The sequence below is a fragment of the Thunnus thynnus genome, chromosome 19 (genome assembly GCF_963924715.1).
Source record: "Thunnus thynnus chromosome 19, fThuThy2.1, whole genome shotgun sequence".
NCBI lineage: Eukaryota > Metazoa > Chordata > Actinopteri > Scombriformes > Scombridae > Thunnus > Thunnus thynnus.
In genome coordinates, this window is record NC_089535.1 from 28,303,573 (window position 1) to 28,327,520 (window position 23,948).

A 23,948-nucleotide genomic window follows, 5' to 3' on the forward strand; every position below is an offset into this window, starting at 1 on the left:
AAATACTCTTTCCATCAGCTCTATAAGGTGTTCACATAGTTGCATGACTGCTGCTTACCATTAGAAACTGACCAGATGCATGAACACAGTGCATCTAAATTGACCAATAATGCATTTATCATGTAAGTCTAATTTGAAGATCATTATGTCTAGGACAACCTAGAATTAGCTAATTCAAATTGTTGTTTTGATGCTACACTACCACAAGGAAACAGGACAGGTGATACGATTTTAATACTCCTTTCTATGTGACTGACCTTGTTTTTCCAGAGCGTTATTAGATTTTTGTGTTATCTGCCCAGTGTTTTCATTTTTTTTCCAGGAATAGTAGCTACCCTGTAGTCATTTCACTGTCTTCCTGATAGGGATATGCATAGAGTCCAGTATTTGTTTTTGTATCTATATTTGTTGAGGCAGCAAAATTACTTATATTTGTAATTGTAGTTGAATAAAAGTGGAAATAGGCGTAAAAATCCAGTTTTTGTTTTTATTACGCTTCAATTTTAGGATTTTAAAGTGTTAGAATAGGTGTTTATGAATAAACTACCTTACGAAGGAGGTCTCCACATGAGGTCTTGAACTTGAGTCTCCCAGATCATAGAAGACTGTGCTGACTACTGAGCTAAAACGAAGTGCATCGTAGATGTGCAGACAGACCTCTACCTATTTATACACCCATAACACAGAGACAGCACACTGTGTAACGTGTAGGGAAGAACTTCAAAGTGATTCTTGCTTTGCACTTTTCATTCATTGCCTATTTTTTACAACCTAACTTTGTGGAATGGAGAAGGGGAACAACAGGTTATGGAGAATCCCTTGTAAGCACTTTGCGAGTGTCAGTAGCTCAGCTTTATCTCTGGCGAACACCCCCAACTCTGGTAGTGATGTCCAAATAAGGAAATGTGCGTCATGTAGCAGGTGGATGTGACTCCCCTGGTTGAGACCTGTTGATAGATGTAACAGCAGAGCATAGGAGAGAGACTGAGATAGCAATGTAAATGACCAGCACGCTGGTATTTGATATTTTTTTTCTTCCCAAAAACAAATGTTTTTAAAAGTATTTGTACAAAATAAATGTTCATAAAAAAACCACTATTTGTGCTTTGCCAAATAACGTATTTGGATTTGGGCCCACCCCTACTTCCTGAACATCCAAAACATAATGCAATAACATACTAACACTGTATTTTCAAAAGTAACTTGTAACTGATCAAGGGAATTAAAAGATTAACATGGTAGGTTACTAGTTAAATGATAGATAAGGGTGATATTGTAGTTGTTGTCCTCATTGATATTAGAAAGACAGTGACTTTTGACAGTGTTTTTGTTAAAATTTTCACCTGATTCTCTGAAATGGATAGGATCATACGTAAATGGCAGAACACAATATTCATAATCATACAGTCACAGCTCTTAAAACTTATACTGGTGTCCCACAAGGATTTGTACGTGGAACATGTATATAGAACTTGGGATCACGATTCGATTCACAATTTTTGATTCGCAATTCAAAACGATTCACGATTCAAAATCGATTCGATTCTCGATTCAAAATATATTCTCAATTCAATACATTCATAGATTTGATTCTAGACTGATGTTTTGAGTAACTCTTTCCATTTTACTGCAGTAGACACTTTTATAGGTCTCAAATAAAAAGATCACACTGAATCAAATGTAAACATTTGCTACTCAATGTCAACTCTGAGTAAGATTTATTTTCCTTTAGTCCACTCAGTCAATAGGAAACCAAAGCAGCCCTGAGATAAAGGGTCAAATGAATACTTAACACAAAAATAAAAATGATTGCAAAGATAAACTGCTAAGTGCAAAACTTTAAATAACTTAAATTCTAATTAAAATAACTAAATCATTTTGCGCACCCCCACTATATGCTGATGATACAGTCATCTATGAACATGGTTGCACAAACTTACTAATGGAATGAGCAGTGATACAGCAGGTTGAAACCGACCACACCTTCAGTTAAATGTAACTAAAAATGTAAGAATGTTCTTTTCAAAAAGCTTCTGAACCAAATATACCTAATCATATCAGGGAAAAAGTTACAAGTTTTGTCTGAGTTCATGTAGCTGGGTCTGTGGTGTAATTTCCAATCTGTTCTTAAGAGCTCACATGAAAAAGTGAAAATCCATATCAAAACCAATGGAAAGTTGATATTATCATACTGTTAAATTTCTAGTTTTCTTATATTTATTACATTATCCATTACATCTGTTATATTTCAGATTCATCTGTATATACATATATGTTCTGTCGATCCATCCATCCAGACAGACAGACAGAGAGATCACAACTGTCACATTTTAACTACTGAGCTGAGGAAATTTGATAAAATATGTTCATCTTTGTGTTGTTTTTAAAGAAAATGTATTTACATAGTACTGCTCCTCCTCCACTTCAAACATTTATTATACAAAGAACACGCAGTCGATTATCAGAGGCACCGTAAGAGGAGATTGTATGACTCCCATTAGAAGAAGTGTCTTCTATCTGTCAATGTTTTTTTCTACAGTGTCAAAAAATAGAATTTTGTACCAGTGCACATCAGAGAACTCACTTATGTACTTATTGTTCTTTCTCTGGCAAGTCGAAGCTGTGGCTCATTAATAATCAAACATGTCAACATTAGGATACTGGCTGTCTTCCCTGCTGCCATCTTGATGTCTGTCTTGTCTTGACTGCCTAGATCAGTCTTCTACTATTCCTTCTCTTACATGTGTTTTTCTCTCTCACTTACTTAGTATGGATCGCAGCTAACTGTGTGTGTATGTGTGATTATTAATTTGTGGATATGTGTTGTACAATATTGTGTATATTTAGGGGTCCAAACAGTGAAGCTGCTGGAACTCTACTGTATTTGTTAGGATTCTTCTTGTTCAAACTTGGCAGATAGGACAGAAAATTATACCGATTGGCTAGATGGTGGTGCTGTAACAACGAACTTTACATTTTGGCCTGTAACTTTTGAACCATAAGTCTCCGAGACAAAATTGGCTCAGTGGGTCCAGATGAATCCATGGATGTGCTAGAATATGGAAAGCTGTCTTCCGTAATAGAGCTATTGAGAAACACTGTTGTAAAATGTCTCTCTTCCTCAAGTTTTGTAGTAAGTGTATGATACAAAGTTCATAAACAATCACGGTCAAACGTACATCTGAATAAATGTTTATTCAAATAATAATAATATAATACAAAGATATAATACAAGAATTTCTGAATATATTAAAGTAAATTTACAAAAGAACAATTTTAATGCAAATGCATGAAGTCATACATTCACCTAAAAAATTCCACATATATTTAAGTCTGTCTTTAATCATATCAATTGGTTGATATAAATTATTTGCTGGAATAACCATTGTCGGAATATCCAAAGTTGTCCAAAGTCAAGATCAAAATCAGATCATATTCTGATCCTCTGATCTCATTCTGATCTTGACCCACCCTCCACAAAATCTTCAAGTTCTTGGACTGACTGTCTCATCAATTCAGCGTGCATTCATGAAAACTACAATCCATTAACATTTAAATGGGAAACAAGCATCCAAATGCTCCCAATTGGCTTGGATCCCAATCATTGCCGGTTGTGGCCATATTTATTATATGAATTTTATAAGATATGTTGTTTGATACTATTTTTTAGGGTACTTTTTTAATATATGGCCAGGGACAGCAGATGTAAATGGGCCTTCTTGGCTAACTCTGACTCTAATAAACTAAGAAGAGTTAAAAAAAAAACAACAAAAAAAACTGACCATACTGTGTGTTTGTGCTGCTGCTTTTTACAGATGATCACTGTAAATGCACTGCTTTTCCCCTCCTCTCTCACCAATTCCCTCATCGCTGTGGGCAACGATGGGCTGCATGAGCAAGATCGTATGGTGCGGGCCTGCATCGCCATCATCTGTGAGCTCAGTGAGTACAAATAATATGCACACACACATACACACACACATACACACACACACACACACACACACACACACACACACACACACGCACACACACACACTCACTCACATACGTACACACTTTGGCTCTGACGTCAGCAGTGTAACAGTGTCGGGAGAACTCTGTGTGGCCCCTTTATTCTGCAGCCTTGAAGAACCCTGTTGTGGTGGCACAGCGTGGCGGTCTCAGCACCATTCTGAAGAGCGTGACCAACTGTCAGCTGAGTCGCATCAATGAAGCTCTCATCACCACAATCCTGCACCTCCTCAACCACCCTCACACAAGGCAGTACGTCCGCTCAGACGTTGAACTCGAGGTACTGACAAATCTCTAATTGACATTTACACAATAACTCTTAAAGTGTGAACGATGCTATTAAAAACACACATCTCTCTGTCTCAGCAAATCCTGGCCCCATACACTGATTTACACTACAGACACACTCCTGATATAGCAGATGGGCAGCTTAGGTGAGTCCACAGAGTCTGTTAAAGCATAGAACATTAACTTTGTAGGATAGTTTTTGTCATTGTTAAAATATTTTTATGTGTTGTCTTCAGGGAGGACAGGGAGGCTCGATTCATGGCCAGTAAAATGTCTATAGTTGCCTCGTTTCGCTCCTGGTCAGGTAAATGATAAAACGGAATTTACAGTCAGTTTTGTTCAGACAAAATATGTATACAATAAAGTCACCTCTTTTAATCATGTGGCACTAAGAAGATATTCTTCTTACTCTACATTGTCCTCATCTCTGAATGCCTTATTAACATTTCATTGTTTATAGAATGCCAGCATATTTGACCATGCTGCAAATCACACAGTGTGTAGAGTTATTTAGAACCTGTGTTTCTCTGGCTAACCTCACCCTCTGGGCCCATTCACCTTGCAGGCATCATTAACCTCTGCAAGTCAGGCAACTCTGGAATCCAGTCTCTTATTGGCTTACTCTGTATACCAAATATGGAAGTGCGGGTAGGTATTCAGTATAATGTAACAGACCCATTTGTTTGTTTTGCTTTGTGGAAGGACACAACCTTCACCCACCAGCTAAAGGCATTAACTTCTTCATGAGCTTCTTTGTAAATCCAGACATTAATGCATCAGTCTAAATATGAAACATGAAATGGTTCTCATTTCCTCTGAAATACTTCACTGAAACTTGATAACCATTTCAACCAGGCAGTTTCAAATGTGTTTTAAAATATGTATAAACAAAAATGTATGTACTGTATATTTTTAACTGAATTTTAGGGTTGTATTGTATAAAATGATGCACAGGTCATTTGCGAAGCCATAAAAACATGGTGTCTTATGTCAGCATGATATGGAAGTGTTCCAATACACAGTACATGTGATGTTGTCATGCAGTGTATGAAAAGTGTTTTTTACTCTGCTTTATCACTGTAAAGCGCTTAAAACAGCATCTGTATGATATTGTGCTATAGAAATTAACTTAAAATGCAAACTTATTTAATAACTGATATAAATAAAAATCTCTCTTAGTGGCTTGCAGATAATTTATCCTGGTTTTGAGGTATCTGCCAGATATTTCTGCTTCACCCCAATATAATGGAGGTGAATTTTATTTGTTATGTTCAAACATTGAAAAATGTAAAAATTTCTACAGCCACATGGCTTTCCAGAATTAGTGCCCTTGTTAGTCTGGATAATCTACAGACATTGTTTGGATAATGATATAGGATGTGCTATGTCCATTATGCGTATTAGAAATGTTAACTTTTAGTTTTTATCCTGTGTCATGCTTCAGTTTTACGCATAACACCTTGTTTGTGATACATGCTATTAATAGTTTATTTTATTTGATTAATTTCATTTGTTTTGGTTGTCTTTTTCCTGGTTGTGTATATATTTGTAATACAACTGAGTAATGCCTCTTTTAAGGCTAAATAGAATCAAATGAAACTGAAAAGTCATTTTAAGTTTGACCATGCTGAAATCAGGTCTTTTTCCCCCACAGAAAGGTTTGTTAGAGGTGTTGTATGATATCTTCCAGCTTACCATACCTGTAGCAACTACAGACTTCAATGAAGCACTTATTAGTGTAGGTGGGTATAGTGAAATCACCTTGATCAACTTTTTTCTTTTTCACGTACCTGAATTCAACTTTGAAGCTTAGTTGAAACTATTCCCTGTTTAGATCCCAGTAAATTTCAAGATAGCTGGAGGTTGTCTGATGGATTTGTAGCCTCTGAGGCTAAAACACTTCTCCCACATGGATCACGCTCTAGGTAACTATATAGACAGCAATATATCTCATTATATGTGACGAATATGTCATATCATATCATATTTAAACTTCATGTATCTTGTTCTGCTCCAGACCGGACCTGATGGACAACTACCAGGCTCTGGTGCTTTCTGCCTTCATCAAGAGTAGATTACTAGAGGTACAATCATTTACCACAGAGAATTAGTGTGTGAGTTTATCACCCAGTCAGTGTTTGTATCACACTGTATCTGTCTTCCACAGGGTCTGGTCGAGGTGATAACGAGCAGTGATGACACCATATCCATACAGGCCACCATATTGGTGGGAGAACTCCTCCATATGGTACCTCCCTCCCGTGTTCCATTTACTGATAGAATATACATCAGAACAGGAGATTCTTTGGATTATTTTTGTGTGTAAATGTGATTTTTCCCACACAGGCCAACACCATCCTCCCTCACAGCCACAGCCACCACCTGCACTGCTTACCCACCCTCATGAACATGGCGGCCTCTTTTGATATCACTCCCGGGAAGAGACTGTGAGTACCACACCCCAGACGTGCTAGTGATGCCACAGGTTTGGTCAGCAGAATGTAAATTATGCAAAACTAGTGTCTTCTAATATGTTATAAAGAACAATTAATGTCAAGAGAATTTGTACTTCAATTGGTGCTTTTTTCAGACGGGCAAGTGCTGCAGTCAACTACCTGAAGTGCTTTCATGAGAAGAAGAAGCGTGGACCCAAACCTCACAGTCTCTATTTGGACCACATCCTCCGCACATCAGGAGCATCGCATTGTTGTCGTGAACAGCACCTTAGACCTCAGAGAGACATTTTCATTGTCAAGGTACACAGATTGCATATTCCTGCAGTGTATCTTAAGCTGTTTCACTACTCAAAAAGGACTTTTTCTACTTACTGGAACTCAAGGAGGTTATGGATATTTGGGTTTAAAAGAAAACATGAGTACTGAATAGTAGGGAATTGTATGTTTTTTTGGTAATGCGTGAGGACATGTGGTGGAGTGGGATGCGGGGTAAACATGACAACAAATGGGAGATAGTTGTTTCTGTACGATAGAGAGTGCGTCTGCTGATCAGGTTCACGTCATGTACCATGTTTTGCCATATACAACTCTTGTCAAACTGGGCATGACAAGTTCCGAGTGATTCATTGTGCCAGAGGCTATCTGTATTTTCTGCATGTTTGTGTGCGTGTGTGTTGGAGGAAGGGGGCTATCATCTGTTTCGCTTTTAGTAAAGAATGTAAATAGTAGAAATACTCTTCACCAGCTTTCACAAATTTGACAACAGCATAATGGCACGCTCTGAAATAAAAGAACAAATACAGGAACACATGATGCAAATACAGAAGAAACAAGCAAATGCGGGAAACACAATCAAATGCAGAGACACACTGCAAATTGTGTTTTCTGTATTTTGTGATGTTTTCTGTGTTTGCTTATGCTTATGTATTTACATTGTATTTCGCTGTGCTGCATATGTGTTGTCAAACTGGTAAATATTTCATCATTTCTCAATGATGACCTCTATCTCTGCCTCGTTCAAATCTCTTGTCAAACACAAATAAGACAAATCCTCATGCTTCATTTCTACACAGCAGTTGAAAGTATACTCACATCATGCATAACAACTGTTCAGACATTCAAATCCACAAAAGAGAGAAAAAAGAAAAATTATGTCAGACTCACCCAGCACACAACCTGTTTCTGAAACAGCTTTTCCCCCACTGTAATACAGACCCTGAACTCCTCAGGCCAATCCCACCCACTGTCCTCTGAGTGAACTGCACAATCTGTAACTGTTGTGTTGTTGTATGTTTTAAGTTGATATGTGATGTGAATTGTGGCCCTGTGTTTGTTGTAATCTAATATTATGTATGTGTGATGGTGTTGATTGAACCGTTTACCAAGAACTAATTCCAATTGCTTATCTCTGTGATCATTAAAGTGAAGTGAAATACAGTATGTTGTGGCACTGTTGGCCATGTACTAACAGTGTGGAAACAAACTGAACGTACTTGGTTGAATTAGCTAAGAACATAAAATTGGAATTATTGCATCCAGAAATCATTCCAAAATAAATGCTGAATTCTGAAGTATGGGGTAGATGAAAACCAAATCCATCTCTCAATAAATGAATCAGTCATTCAAAAACAAAAATAAGTTTTGCATACTGGATAGCATTAGTTGCTAAGTGTAAATAAAGCCAGCTGTGTCTGTTCTGTAGGAGACTGAGGATACTCTGATGACAAACATAAGAGATTGCCATATCCTCAGCCACGAGGAGAACCTGGACTGGAACTGGTGCCTTATCGGAACAATTTTAAAGGTAAAACACATGCAAGGCTCAACTGATCAAAACATTTCAAAATATTAGCCTTCGGAGAAATTTACCTTTGTTTTTGGAGCTTCGGCTCACTAAAAATGATTTCTGCTTTCCTATTCCTACCTATGCCAGAAACAAGCCTGTGTTGTAGGCCAGGATGATTGATTATTTCATTCTGTTTGAACTTATCCACTGTTGTCCAGCTAGTATTGCTGTGGAATGTAAGGTGCTTCTAATGATTTTAATTTGTGTTTTATTCTTGTCTCTAGTACCCAAATGTTGGTCTACGTAGCAATAAGGATGAACAAATGCATAAGTTAGTACCGCACATGTTCTCACATGATCTCACATGATCTCACATGTTCTCTCAGCTCTCATTTGATTTTTGGCAAGTCACATACCTTGTTTGTATGTTATTGTGTATATGTTTGTGTGTGTGTGTGTGTGTGTGTGTGTGGTTTATTTTTCTGGGCAGATTTGTGCGAAAGCTGCTTTTCTTCTACAAGCCCAGCAGTAAGCTGTATGGCAGCCTGGAGCTGGAGCATCCCAAGGCCAGACAGCTCACTGTGGTGGGCTCTCAGTTCATAGAGTTCCTCCTGGCGTCTGAGGAGGTGAGGGGGAACTTTCGTAACCAGTAGCATTTAGTATTTGCATGTATCTTCGCTTATAATGGCAATTTTCAGATTTTAAAAGAAAGCCCCTAGCTCTGATTTTCCGAGATGGGTTGGTTGGTTTTTCTTTGATGCAGTTGATTGAGAAAAAAGGTGAAATAAGGTACTCTGCTTGTCTCAAACTCAAACTAAGGTTATATTCAGTCTGTGGTAGCAGACGCTGTTTAAACATTGCTGGTATAGGTGAGTGACTACTTTTGGATGAGAAGCCAAACGTCTTCAAGAATCTGCAACATGTCCAGTTGCTCTTGACTCAACACTTTTGAATATATCATGACCTGGATGACTAAGAATCTTCACAGTCATTACTCCAGTCTGAGGCTACTTGGACTTGCTCAAACTTGCTGCCATTGCCAAGAACAAATACGCTTGGAACTTGCCTCCAGGTTCACATTAAGTGTTTTTTTTTCTGAATTACATGTATAACACAAGACATAGCATTATTGAAACAATAAATCAGGTTCAGTGGGAGCCTAATGAAACATGTTCTACTCCATTGCTGGCTCACTAGGGTCTCCCTCTGCTGCTTTGGTTTTGATCTTGAATTTTGTGATACTCTTGTGAGTTCCTCAATACTAAATCACTGAGGTACCCCGTTACAATTTTTTGAGTTTGCAGAAGCGAGCAAGAATTTAACATTATAAACTTGTCATTAATTTTGTTTCACTCCCCACCAAGGGGGCAATGTTTGAGTAAATGCTGCAGTTGACATCCTGTCACCCCTGTCTCCTAATCCACTTGTCGGTCTGTTAGGAGGGTCAGGTGTACCTGGAAGACCTGGTGAAGGACATTGTACAGTGGCTGTTTTCCTCAGCTCCGCTCAAACCTGACCGAAGTCTGCAGGGCAGCGGGCTGCTAACCACACTCAGCCAGTACTACTTCCTCTTCCTGGGCACCCTGTCAGCCCACCCACATGGTGTCAAGATGCTAGAGAAATGCAGTGTCTTCCAGTGGTGAGCAGCTTTTGTAAAGTTCATTTTTAATGTGTGTTAGCAGAAAGATTTAGGTAGTACAATTTTATAATTTACAAAAGATAAAAGGCCTTGGACCCGGCACCTCAGTAGTCTCTTTTTGTTTACTTTCACTACACTTGTTTTTTAATATTTGAAACAATCACATTCAGATCTTGTTACTTGGTTCATTTCCCCTGTGGCTGTCATTATGTCTGTAATCAGCCGCTCCTTCACATTCGCTCTCCCAGCTTGCTGAACCTGTGTAGTCTGAAGAATCAAGAATACCTGCTGAAGTTGACAGTCTCCACGCTTGACTACAGTCGAGACGGTTTGGCTCGAGTCATTCTGTCAAAAATCCTCACTGCTGCCACTGATGTAAGAGTCAACACAGCTCTCTGACAGGATTCTCATTTAATCAGAGAAGCTCTGATAGTGTGTGTAATATATAAATCAATATTGACTTTAAAGTCCCCCTCCACTCAAACATGTGTTTTTCTTCTTGTTCCTTCAGTTGAATGTTGTTCTCTTCACTGTGCAGAATGATGTATGTGCAGAGTTTGCTTGCACATTCATCTGCTAAAAGAGGAAAGTTAAATTGCAGCAATATGAATGACTGTTATTGAGCAGATCTTTGATTTCTATTCCTATTTTCCATTTTACTCAATACAGTTGTAACTCTTTAGTATCAGCATAACTCTACTCACTCAGAGATGGTTTTTAGCTGTATAAGTAATTCCTCATCTGTGTCTAATCATGTGAACATAGTCCTGCAGGTTGTATGCTACTAAGCACCTGCGGGTTCTACTGCGTGCCAATGTGGAATTCTTCAGTAACTGGGGCATCGAGCTCCTGGTCACTCAGCTTTACGACCGCAATAAGACCATTTCCAAAGAGGCACTAGACATCCTGGATGAAGCCTGCGAAGACAAGGTGAGGGAGCAAACCACACAATCTGCATGAAGCATGACCGGTGAGTTTCAGAAAACAGGCTCTTAATCAGATCCCCCTCCCCCATGCGTTATTGTTCAGACCAACCTTCATGCACTGATAGAGATGAAACCCGCTCTCACACACCTGGGGGACAAGGGTGTGCTACTGCTGCTAAGGTAAAATATCTACCACTCTCTGGCTATGACATCATTGTTCAGACAAAACAGCTCTCACTTTTGTCTCTGTTGTCACCAGGTTTTTATCTATCCCAAAGGGGTTCTCCTATCTCAACGACAGAGGATATATCACTAAACAGATGGAGAAATGGCAGAAGGTACATTTCAACCAGCATATATCCATCACTCTTTTCTGACATTAACAAAAACTTAAATGGCTGTGCCATGTTATGTGTGGCCCTGCAGGAGTATAACCTGAAGTATGTGGACATGATAGAGGAGCAGCTCAATGAGGCCCTCACCACATACCGCAAGCCTGTTAATGGAGACAACTATGTACGCCGCAGCAACCAAAGGTCACTCACTGTTTACTGTATTTCATATTGGGCTTTAAAACATAAACCGGTAACACTTAACTTTAAGGCCCCCTTGTTTGGCATTTATAAACAGTATATAATCATTTAATTTCTGACGGTGCATTTAAGCTGAGCATCCCCTGTGTATCAGCATGTGGTGAAGACTTTACTGTCCTCCCCAATCACACACCTTTGTGAAACAGGTTTCTCCTTTATGTCAGCTACAAAAACAAGATGTAGGTATAGAAAAAAAACACCTTCCCATTATGATTTTTTTTACACATTGACAAATTATATATGTATAAATAGGTCCAAATTATTACCAAGTGGTATTTTTTAAATTTTATTTTTTTCTCTTTCTGATCTGAGCCATGGAATAATAAAATTCCTCATTGGACATTTACTCTAAATAAAAACATGTGGTATTCCATAAATGTAAGAAGATATTTCTATCAGCAGAAATAAAACAAAAGCAATGAACATAAAAAATAGATGTGGTGCAGCAGATACTGAAATGTGTTTCAAGCTTGGTATCACAGAGTATGCTGACATTCGATTAGATTAAAACTTCAGTTATGTAGGTGCTATACTCGTAGTTACAGATATCAAGATTTGGTGGGAGATTATTGTAATTTTAATAATGTGTCTGATGTAGTGAGGAATGTGGGTACCACAGTAGAATGATCCAAAAAAAAAAATCATATCCAAAAGCGTTGAGTCAAGAGTGACTGGACCTGTTGTCGATTCTTGAAGACGTTTCACCTTTCATCCAAAAGGCTTCCTCAGCCTTTTTATTTCTTGCCTTTTCTAAAATGACTACAATACCTCCTACCAATAGTGTGTAGTACTTCAGCTACATAATACTTTCAGACAGAAAACAAGGAGTTATGAAAATAAATAAATAAATAGAATACATAGCACCACCCAAACCATATCATATTATTCCCATAGCCTCACCCACACCAACCCTCCCCACCATTCCCTCCAGGCAAAAACATTACAAAGTCCTGGCAATTAAAAACACTACCAATGAATACTGAGATCAGTAAGTCACCAATAAACACAGAATGAAAAACAAGAGACATAATGCTGCTCTAACTTCAATCACAAAGATCCACATTTATCCCACATTTGGTTTATTGCCAAATAGGTTTGCACATACAAGCCTTGGTGTTGTGGACAACATAAGTCAAGTAATCATAGATAATATAAAACAAAAATGTTCAATGGAGAATGGAATTTCCAAAATATTGACCGGGGAATGTGCAAATGTTCATAGTATAAACTGTACATGTAATGCACAATTGTACAAATAATATAAAATTTGCAAATAATGATGTAATTTAAAATATTAAAAAATATATATTTCAAAGGAAGAAAGGACAGGACAATCATATTTTTTAAGCTTATATATAAAATGGTGTTTTTTGCAGGAATTAATTTTCAGCTGAAGTTAAAAACAAGTCATTATTGTAACGTCTGTGCTTCTGTGTGGTACGCAGGTTACAGAGGCCAAATGTTTACCTTCCTGTGCACTTGTATAGCCAACTGGTTCATGATAAGACTGGCTGCCAGCTTCTTGAAGCCCAGGTAAGTACATCTGTTTGTTGCACCTCAGCTACACACTGTTTGACATTTTGGGAAATACAATTAATAGCTGTGTGCCTTACAGTGGAATCATAAAAACAGAAGGCATATGACTCACCAGCTGACAGTCATTCATTCAGGCTTGCAGCAGTAATGGGCTTCTAAAAAAACATTTAATTGCGTCACTGGATGAAATGTATGTGTTGCCTTCACACATTTCAGTAAATTCCTCACCAGCAATGTGGTGTCCAAACCTTTTCCTTTTTCATACACCACTGCTATGAAAGCAGTGTTGGGAGTTTGTTTGCAGAAGAGGCACTTCTGGTTGCTGGTTGCTGAGCATGAATGAGCCCTGATGTTGTAAGCTAAATCTTGGCTGTAACATGAAATGCAGTACTTTCCCAGACTTGCTAATCATGCAAGATTTAGAAATGACACAATCATTGGATCTCATGGAAGAAGATTCTGGTGTTCTTATACAATACAAAGTCTTAGACAAACTCTTACTTCTTTGTGACTCTTGTTTGTTTGCATCTGACATCTGACGTCATCTGGTGAACTTTGGAGATCTGCCTTAGACTATGAACTACATTTCCACATTTTCTGTAGTGGTGACTTCAAAGATGGTAAAATATGGGTCTCCCAAAACAAGCCATCTACCATGTTACACTAGCACTAGGGAAAAGCAGACGCTAAAATATCATACTACTAAATACTTTAAGATATCAATATATTTGGGAGAAAACAAGTTTCATGATACAAGGCCGACTATCATGCTGTTGAATCAGACACAACAGAGTCTGGAAGAGGAAGCAAAGTGATGCTACGGCTGCAGCCTGTCTTCACCTGCTAAGTTTGTCTGTTAGCTTTACAATATAATGTCGGAGCAGAGACGTGGTGCAACTATTACAACTTATGAGGCCGAATATCGCTCTGTGTAATCAGACAAAATAGAGCATCGAGGAGAAAGCTACCACCGGAGCTACGGTACAGCTGCAGCTGAAATAGAGGTTTGCAGCTTCGACCAGTGCTGATCGACAGAGAGAATGAGAACAGAAAACTCCACACTGCATCAAACATCGCAGTGCTTTGGTAAACCTGACTTTGTTTTCTGACAGAATATTATATCAGACTTTGCCAACTCTGAATACAGAATGGAACAACAGCGACTGTGTGTTTTCTGTAACTAGCGGGTGGCTACATTCAGCTTTGACCAGAATCTGGTCCGGCTCATCGTCGTCTAAAATAGGTAAAAGAATCAGTGTTTGCTTGCACACTGTTTCAATATATCCAGACTCGATGAGGAAAAACCTTTTTTAAATGATAATAAGCCCCAGTAAGGAGATAAAACACTCACTAACTTTGTCTTTGGTGCTAAGCTGGCCGTGAACACACCGTCAGTAGAGTCAGTCTGATTGGACGAGACGTGCACAATGCATTCTGGTTGTTGTAGGATTCCCCCTTAAGAGCGGTATGAGGAATATACAGCCTTGCACATTTCTACTACATAGGGGACATAGTTTTAAGAAATCATTATTTTCACCGTGGTGAATTTTTCCTTTCTCTTCCTGGTTACTTTCATATGGTGTTCTATGTTCATGTTCTTTCCTCTACCTCCTGTAGAATGTGGTTCCTGATTTGAGCTACAGTGTTCGATCTCCAGTCCTGGACAAATGGGAGGGCATCAAACAGCTGAAAGCAGCGCTTTGGGCTTTGGTCAGCAATTGCACTTCCTCTATTTTTGCATATTTGATTTCTTTAAAAATATGCAATTTTAAGAAAAGGAAATCATAGTTGATGCTCACAAGTTGCCTTCTCTACCAGGGAAACATAGGCTCATCAAACTGGGGTCTGAACCTGCTGTTGGAGGAGGCGGTGATCCCTGACATTGTGGCTCTGGCCCACCACTGTGAGGTTCTGTCCATCAGAGGGTAGGGCTTCTAACCTGCTTCACTTTGTTTCAGCTCTGCTCACAGTGTGAAATAGGGATAAATACTGGGAATTGCTGCTATTATGGTAATATAACTGGATCAACTTTTCAGCTGCTGGTACCTGCTGGCAGCTTGCAGACCAGCTGTGTGCTGAAATAGCATTTAGACTCTAGCATTGCCAACACTGCCCAAACAAATGTCCCATTAAATTAGAATAGCCAAAAAGGTGCTCCTTGATGAAATACAATATATAGCTATAAAATGTATATAAGCTCCTTCCACATATAACATCAGCACAGACATTGGTCCTTATTTCAGAGAGAACAAAAGATAACTAGAAAATGCATTTCCTGCGGAAATTGTGTGTGAATGCTGACAGCTGAAATAAATCGCAAACCATTCCTGAAAATGCTACAGACTTGTTCAGCATCCCCATCTGTACAACTTTGCTGAATTTGGTAACCATGGAATATTACATTTAAGAGATATGGCAGTTAATAAGTAAGGTAAGTAAATATAAATAAGGTAAAGTAATAAATAAGTGGGGATATTGGTGCCATGCTTCAATATGCCGTTCACATTCTCATGGAGAACTTGTGTAACAAGTTTAATTTTATTTAAGACAACAGAATTGTGAAAATATCATGTTATAACATTACAGTAGTGCCCTCTGTGAGTAGAATTGCACTAAATGTCACACACTTGTGCAGTGTGGCTGTATGTACAACATTCCCAAATTCGGTTGCAATCAAATGTAGCATAGAAGAGTTATAGCCCATTAAGTGCATCAGACCACGCCTTCAAAATTTTGGTTACCAATTACAGACAAATGGAATGTGATACCCAAAAACAAACATAATTTTTGTTCAGGGTCATCTAAATATGGATCAGATGAAATATGTTTCAACAGAAGCAAAAATATTCAAAATGATGGAAATTTTTCCAGGCGCAAATGGGCGTAGCGTATATCAGTCTAATCGGCATCATCCAAAGAACACTCTGACTGACGACATGGTGGTGTTATGTTTTAATCTGTTAAGCATTTCCACATGAGCCAGCTGTCCATAAAGTATGAATACTAAAGCACTTTTAGTTTTTGAGATATCACCCTTCAAACATTCCTCCCACAGACTTTCCATTATACATTTTAATACTGTAAAAAAATATATAAATTGCTGAATCGCTGAAAGTATGCAGAAGTAGTTAGTGATCGAAAACCATACAGAAGAATAATGAATAAAACTTTGAAGAACAATAGTGTGAATGATTGTCTAATTAATGCTAAGTGTTCTTCTAAACACCATACAGGTTATCCATTACACACAGATTCCAAGTTTAAACAGTGAAATCCTTGTCCTCAGGATGAGACCTGGGCTCCGCCAGAGTTGTGAGGACTTTTTTATTTTTAGCAGGAGATCAGATGATTGGCATTGTGTTTTTTCCACCTTGAAAATAGTGTCATTTTTAAAAAGAGTAGTAGTTATAGGTCGTGGCCACACGGACTGTGTGGGCATCTCCCGCTATTTATGTTAAAGTATGTGCAGCAACATAAAGTGCAAAAAGGCGTGGTGATTAATAGATAGACACTTCTCAAATCAGAGGCTGCAGATATATCAACATATCTGTCCTGCTGCCTTCAGATGCTACAGGGATTAAATGAACTGAAGGAGAAGCTTTTCAAGCAGTATAATGGAGCTGTGGACAGCAGATACTGTAAGAATCACCCACATTCATTCATAGATCAATGCAGACTGATTTTATTTATGTTCCTGCTTTAACCACATTAAAAAAAGCTGATTTAAATGTCTCTACAGGGTGGGAAATGTTTAATTGAAATTGTTTATATTTTAAGCGTTAATCTGTTATTGTTGTGCATTTGCAGAAAGTATTGTTTGCTCACATAGATAAAATCACCAGCGGAGTAATGTTGCCACAGATTTTGATATTTTCTTTTATCTAGAAACAGAAAACCAACAAACACAAGGTATCATGCAGAATTTTTTGGATATACAACAATCATTGATAAAAGAGATGACTCAAACAAGATGCAATAAGAAAAGGAAAAGAAAAGAAGAAGAGACTAAGAGATCAAGAGTCTATACTTTGTCCTTGTGTCGTACAGATCATTTATCCAACTTATTAGACTCATTATAGTCAATTATGGTAACTTATAATTGATTGTACAGAACTAGGGGGGTTATAGTACAACTGATGCCTTTTTACAGAAAATCTGATCTAAGTGGTCAAACTCCATCCTTTCCAAACATTTATCATATATGTTTGTCTTAAGCAAATGTCTATTTCTCCATCACAAAAATGTCATGCAAACCAGTGTGATAATGTGGGCAGTCCTTGAATTAACCATTTTTTGGTGATGGCTTTTTTTTTTTTTACTAGCAACCTGCATAAACGACATACAATTTAAAGAAACCAAGAAGATCTGATTGCATCTTGCCAACACCTGAAAACAAAATTCATTTCAGATTTTTAAAACCTTTTCCATGCTATCTCCGATTATCATCCAGAAGTTGGAAATCCCAGGGCATTCCCAAAACACAATAATGATTTGCTCTCTGAGTGCCACAGGCTCTCCAGCATGCTGGCTGCCTCACATTAGACTGTTTAAGTGCTGGTATTATAAAAGATCTGACCACTTTTTTCCATCCAAACTCTCTCCAAGACAGTGATAAGGTTGATTTCCACTGCTTATCGTTTAGGTTTTCCCATTCCTCCAATGACATTACAAAGTTCCCTTCCCTTTTCCACTTTTCTTCTATATAAGATGTGTTCGCCCCACAGAACTCATGAAGGCCCTTGTATATTTTAGAAATAGTTCTAAGAACTGGATCAACTCTGTATGCCGAAATAAAAACCCGAAATAAAAATAAACACTGGATCCTGATTTTTCCAAATCCTCCTTATCTTAGGCCCAATTTCAACCAAAAACTTGCTTTGCACTGCCTCATTTGAATAAACCTTCCACCTGAGCACTGTGCACTCTGTGGCACCAAAACACCACACAGAAGGGTAAAGTGAGTTTGTCAAGTTAATCAAGTTTACCAAACTGTCAGTGCTGCTTCTGCTGGTTGTTCTGCTGGTTGGAAAATAGGGTCCATAAACTATTTCAATTTGAAAGAAAACATCAGAAATTTTATGTACCTTGAGAAATCCTGTGAACACTGATATTATCCTGGGAAATCATGATTTTAAAATCAAGGAAAGTCCTTCAAACCTAATGGTAGCCATCATTATAAGTCATCTGGCTGTTTTTTAGAAGGTGTCTCTGGGTTCTGTGCAGGGCGTGTCTGTATGTGCTGGGCCTCATCAGTAAGACGAGGCAGGGTTGCGACACATTGAAGCAGCAGGGCTGGGATGCTGTAAGGCATAGCCATAGCACATGGTGGCCTGTGGTACCTGAGGAGGTGGAGCCGCAGCCCAAACCCTACAACCTGCTGTCCTCTGTCCCCAGTACCCTCAGCCTTACCGAGTCCATCAGCTCCAGACACAACAGAGAGAGTGACTCAGTACAACCCAGTAAGCCCAAATCCCAATAAAGTCAAAGAATGATTTGATTGCTTTGATAACTTTGTTGAAAGAAGCTGCTGTGTTATTTGCAGGTTTGTATATGCTAGATGATGACAGGCTAGAAGGCTGTGACTTGTCAGAGGAGTCTTTGTACATGTGCCCCAAGCTGATGAAGGACCGAAGCACTTTCACCATGTTGGCCTCCAGCCGCTTCCGCAACCGCCTTCTCCACTCTCTGTCTCTCCCTGGAAAGAAGCCCAGCACAACCCCTTTCCCTAAAAGCAGCAGCCAAGGCCAGTCAGGAGGGCTGAGTGGAAAACAGGGGCTTTCTAATGCAGAACCTGCCAGCTACTCATTTGGAGAGAATCATGGGAGCACCCCTAGCATTGGGAAGGGAGATATGGATGGGTCAGTGGTCCAGACAGTTGAGAACCACCCGGAGCAGAGCAGCTATGGGCGTTTGGCTGAAGATGGGCCTCAAGGAGGCAGTGGAGCCCAATTTAAAAGCCGTAGCCACAGCTTTAACACAGACACCACCACCAGCGGCATCAGCTCCATGAGCTCCAGCCCCTCCAGGGAGACCCTGCCCTCCACCATGGACACTGACTGTGTCAGCCTCAACACTGTGATAAGCACCCAAACCATCCAGAGCATGCACTCAGTGACACCCCGACCCTGCTCCACGCCACTCTCAATTCCCAAGTCCTGCTCAACCTCACTTGTACGTCCTGGCTCCTCTCACACTTTGCCCCGCCGAGCCCAGTCTCTCAAGTCTCCATCAGCAACCACCCTGAGCAGCTTAGCTGACTACAGCCTCATGTACTCCAGCTCCAGAGATGCATTGGGATACACCATGCTGAAGTACTCCAGCTCCCATAATGGCTGCACAAGTCCTCGCGACGCTCTGGGCTACGCCACTCTGAGGAGGCTGCAATACCAACGCATCCGGACATCTCTGTCCCACAGCGAGGCCCTTGGCTCCCCGGCCAAAGACATACTCTTCACTGATGCCATCACCATGAATACAGGCAGTCTGGACTCCAGACTCCCTTCACGAAGGTACCTGTGATGTTAGAAATTTTTTATTATTATATTATTATATTATCTGTAAATACTCCTCATAAGGATGAGGCTGGTTTTCTATATTTTTCTTATTGTCAACAAATCTCATGTGTAGAGCCAAATCAAAGCCAGTCAACCATGAACTGATCTATTTATGCTGTATTGTGTGTGTATCCAAAGTCTGATATATCTTATTCCTCTGTGCTGTAGAGCTCCATTGTTGTCCAAAAACTGTTAAAAACACATCAGTGAGTCACACCGCTGCACTGGGTGACATGTTCCTTCATCATGAAGAGTTTGGTCTCATTAGTTTGTTTAGAAACAGTTCCAAAGACTTAGAACAGTGATCACATTTTCAGTCTCTGGAGAGTAGTTCTGTGTAAGGAGGGTGCCACTGAGCATTGCTGACAAAAATATAGAAAATTGCCAGCCAATAACGTCCAGCTATTACTGCCATGTGGTTCACAAGCAAAGAATGAACAATTTAACACATCTTAACAGATTTACAGTGTTTACAACTGCAATTTTAAGATGCTTACTTTGCACAGACACACAGCTCTATCTAACAACTGCATAAACTCTTAACACACTAATATAATGTGGCCAGCCATGTAGATGCATAAAAACAGATGATGGTGTTTTAATAACTTGTAAGTTCACTCTTTTTGTTAAAAGTGCTATAAAGTGAGCACACACAAATTATCTTCACAAAATCTTGTGATTATGTATTTAGCAATATGTTGCATAAAAAACTTAAACTTCTCTCAAGAAAATAGGAGTAATTAATTTGATGGACGTTTTTAGTACACTTAATTGACAAGTTTGGATCATATCTGAGGAAGCGTAAAACCTCCACTGTATGTAGGTGATAATGTAAAACAAGCTGGCAAAATAAGGCGTGGGCTAGAGGACTGAAAACCATACTTTATCCACCTGTGTCCTGGGGTTCCTCTCTCTCCAGATTCCTGAAAGCTCTGAGCTTTGCATCTCTGGATAAGGAAGACTTGTTGAGCCCAATCAACCAAAGCACACTCCAGCGCTCCTCTTCTGTACGCTCCATAGTGTCCACTGCCACCTATTGCTCCTCTGATGACTACATAGGCCTTGCCTTGCCTGTTAATATCAACAACATGTTCCAGGTAATACTAATAATCCATGGGAATGAATTTTGCTAACAAAACACAAAAGACCTCTGAGATTTTCTAGAAACCTGAACTGAGTAGGAGTGTGATTTTGTTCTTGGACTCCTTCAGATTCAAGAAACACCATATTTCCAAAAGAGGATGAGCCCGCCCTCTGAGGACCGCTCTGCTAAATTCTTCTCTGGAAACACTGATGGTGAGAAAATTGTAGAAACAGGACGCTATCTACATACAGCATGGTCATATTTACAGTTAGATCACAACATGTTTGGCGATCCCAGCAACAACTCAACCCTTTTTAAATTTTGTTTTATGCTTTATGTTTTATAAAGTTTGACATTTTAACATGTCAGTTTTTCTTGATCCAATTCCCAGCTGCCTTAACATTTTTAAAGAGCTGGTATTGTGGAAAACAAGAAAAAATTGCTTTGGAATTTATAAAATAAAATACTCATTTATAAAATAAAATACTCATTTCTATCTCCTCGCTCTTTATAAGCTATTTGAAATTTTGAAATTCATGGCTCATGAACTCGTTACTACATCACACAAAACAGTCAAATCAAATATACGGGAAGCTTTAGCACGTGGCCACCGCCACCCAGCACTACGCTGAGTGCGTATGTGACTTCTGCAGTTGGATTTTGCATTACAGCTGGATGACAAGCAAAGCAGGACATTGAAGTGTACTAAAGCTAAGCTTGCAGCCACCAGAAACTTTGTTAAGAAACTTAGACATGATTAAATTTTTGATGTAAATCAGACATTTTCAGCCCACACCTACAGTATATGAGTATATGATGTCTGCTGTGTGCATCCTCAGGCCCCAGCGGTGGATGTCGGCCGGCAAGGTTTCGCTCTCAGCTCAATATCACTGAAGTGATGGCGGTAAGCCGGGCAGAACAGCAGCAGATCCTGGGCTCAGAGGAGACAGGTCTCCGAGAACACAACGATGACAACTGCCTGTACTGTGCTGGACTTTCTGTGTCTGGCCTCAGCTCTCAAAACAGCAACCCAGGTGGGATCCTGTTTCTGGAAAAATTAAACACAATGTAAAGCTGTTCACGGCTTCATTTATTTTAGTGAGCTGCCTCTGCGTCTGACCGCACAATCTCAATTTGAGGCTGTTAGATTGTGAGATCAATGTGTAGTGAATCGTAGTGCTTGGATGTAAATAGAAAGAAGTATGAGACCAGAGGCACATCATCAGTTCGCATCATCCATCTGCAGCTCTGATGTTTTGAAAATCACAAATTTTTTTTTCGTTTCGTTTTTTGTGTGCCATTGACGTATTAAGGAGAACAAGTTTTTCCTCCTGGTCTTTAAAAAACTGTACTTACGAAATGTCACGCTGTCCAACATATTCTGTGTCATTTCATGTCGCATTCTGATTGGTTTGTTTGTAGGTGTTGATTGTAGCAGCAGTCATTGTGACAATTTGGTCTTAAATTTCTGGCACTGTCAGAATTTTGCCTCATGCTGTCTTAAGTCACTCTGGACAAGTCTAACAGTGAGATCTAGGAGCACCATTTTGGATTGATGACCAAAGATTTTACCACGTTTCTCTCATGATTGTCAACTTTTGTCTCAGACAGATGAAAATCACACCATATGAAAAGGCCTTTAGTGTTAGTTCTATAGTGAAGCTCTTTTTTCCCCCCCTCTTCTTCAGATCTTACAGAGGTGACCCCATTCTCAGAGTGGTGCAGTCCGCCTCCAGCAAACCATCCAGACGTCATGGTCCAAGCCAAGCTGTCAGGGGTGTCTGGATGTAGCGACTCTGTGTCCCAGGGATCTGGGGGTAGTGGTCGCAGCACAGAATTTGTTTTGGGTAGGTGCTTGACAGAGTTTTACCATCCATATTTGAATATGTGATATTAAGCAAAAAGTTGTTTCAGATCATTGCTTCATTCAGTTTATTCTACCTGGGCAGGTGTTAAGTCCATCCCAGAGGATGCTCCAGCTGGCAGGGTCCTCCTGAGGAAGGAAGTGCTTCGTCTGGTGATCAATCTCAGCTCCTCCGTGGGAACCAAAAACCATGAAACCAGCCTGTTAACGTAAGGCTCCAGCTGTCTCTACACACGTAGTTTCCCTGCTCTGCCACAGTTTCTGATTTGGTGGTCGAACTTGTTTTCTTGGCAGGATCAAGGAGAAGTTCCCCCACGCGTTTGATGACATCTGTCTATATTCAGAGGTATCGTACTTGCTGGCTCACTGCATGTTCCGCCTGCCCTCACGTCGCTTCATTCAGGAGCTCTTCCAAGATGTGCCCTTTATACCAGTAAGCATAAAAGGACTTTATACTTTGTATAGATTTTATTGGCTAATCAAGATCACAATTATTAGAAATCTGAGCAGAGTTTTTTTTTTGTCAACTCTCCACTAGCTGCTATCAAAGAAATAACCAAAAAATACTGCTTATCAGTGATCCACCACTGTTAATGTCACAAAAGCACTCAACTGTTCAGCCAGAGATAAGGTGATGGTGTAACAACATTTTCAAAATGCGTTTACTGAAAATGAATTTGAATATACATATGATGAGTTGCAAAAGGTGGAGAGAAAGTAATTAAGCAACAAAAAAACTGAAATTGTTGACAAAAAATCACTCATATTTTCTGTGACAGCCTGCTGTATTCGTCATTCATTGATTCATTATTTTCTCAATCACTTCACTGTACACTTTCACAACCAGTTTTAAACAAAACATAGACTGTAATCTGTAACAACATAATACACATTCCATGATCGAAAAGGAGCAAAAAAGAAATATTAACTGCCCTCTTCTCAAATATGTACCAGAAATGGTTTATCATGGATGGTCTGCCAAAACTTTCATCAGCCTTAATACACATGCGCACACATCAAACACAAACACACACACAACCATTTACAGGAGCCCAAACATTACTCATTAAGTTCCTATTGTCCAATTATTTGGTTTCTAACCAAAAAGTTAAAAGTTGAACATTTGAAATGATTCCTTACAGAAGTCCACAGTTTGACTCCACAGACTTTTTGCTTTAACTTAGTGTGTGTTGTAGAAATCTTGAGCT

The 23,948-nt window shown here is 39.3% G+C and overlaps 1 protein-coding gene across 1 annotated transcript in view; it reads left to right on the forward strand.

The window, feature by feature from the left end:
• LOC137171332 (rapamycin-insensitive companion of mTOR-like) overlaps window positions 1-23,948 on the forward strand; it is a 47,127-nt gene that overhangs the window by 13,090 nt on the left and 10,089 nt on the right. The window contains exons 8-38 of the mRNA XM_067575294.1: window positions 3,816-3,942; window positions 4,125-4,294; window positions 4,381-4,448; window positions 4,539-4,606; window positions 4,868-4,950; window positions 5,957-6,044; window positions 6,137-6,227; window positions 6,320-6,386; window positions 6,470-6,550; window positions 6,649-6,749; window positions 6,893-7,058; window positions 8,461-8,562; window positions 8,829-8,875; window positions 9,035-9,170; window positions 9,984-10,183; window positions 10,432-10,558; window positions 10,949-11,113; window positions 11,213-11,289; window positions 11,369-11,447; window positions 11,536-11,645; window positions 13,148-13,235; window positions 14,856-14,948; window positions 15,057-15,163; window positions 18,462-18,697; window positions 18,781-19,747; window positions 20,712-20,889; window positions 21,004-21,088; window positions 21,716-21,910; window positions 22,565-22,723; window positions 22,826-22,949; window positions 23,035-23,173. Of these exons, the coding sequence (XP_067431395.1) occupies window positions 3,816-3,942; window positions 4,125-4,294; window positions 4,381-4,448; window positions 4,539-4,606; window positions 4,868-4,950; window positions 5,957-6,044; window positions 6,137-6,227; window positions 6,320-6,386; window positions 6,470-6,550; window positions 6,649-6,749; window positions 6,893-7,058; window positions 8,461-8,562; window positions 8,829-8,875; window positions 9,035-9,170; window positions 9,984-10,183; window positions 10,432-10,558; window positions 10,949-11,113; window positions 11,213-11,289; window positions 11,369-11,447; window positions 11,536-11,645; window positions 13,148-13,235; window positions 14,856-14,948; window positions 15,057-15,163; window positions 18,462-18,697; window positions 18,781-19,747; window positions 20,712-20,889; window positions 21,004-21,088; window positions 21,716-21,910; window positions 22,565-22,723; window positions 22,826-22,949; window positions 23,035-23,173 (4,524 nt within the window). The remainder of the gene's footprint in view (window positions 1-3,815; window positions 3,943-4,124; window positions 4,295-4,380; window positions 4,449-4,538; window positions 4,607-4,867; window positions 4,951-5,956; window positions 6,045-6,136; window positions 6,228-6,319; window positions 6,387-6,469; window positions 6,551-6,648; window positions 6,750-6,892; window positions 7,059-8,460; window positions 8,563-8,828; window positions 8,876-9,034; window positions 9,171-9,983; window positions 10,184-10,431; window positions 10,559-10,948; window positions 11,114-11,212; window positions 11,290-11,368; window positions 11,448-11,535; window positions 11,646-13,147; window positions 13,236-14,855; window positions 14,949-15,056; window positions 15,164-18,461; window positions 18,698-18,780; window positions 19,748-20,711; window positions 20,890-21,003; window positions 21,089-21,715; window positions 21,911-22,564; window positions 22,724-22,825; window positions 22,950-23,034; window positions 23,174-23,948) is intronic.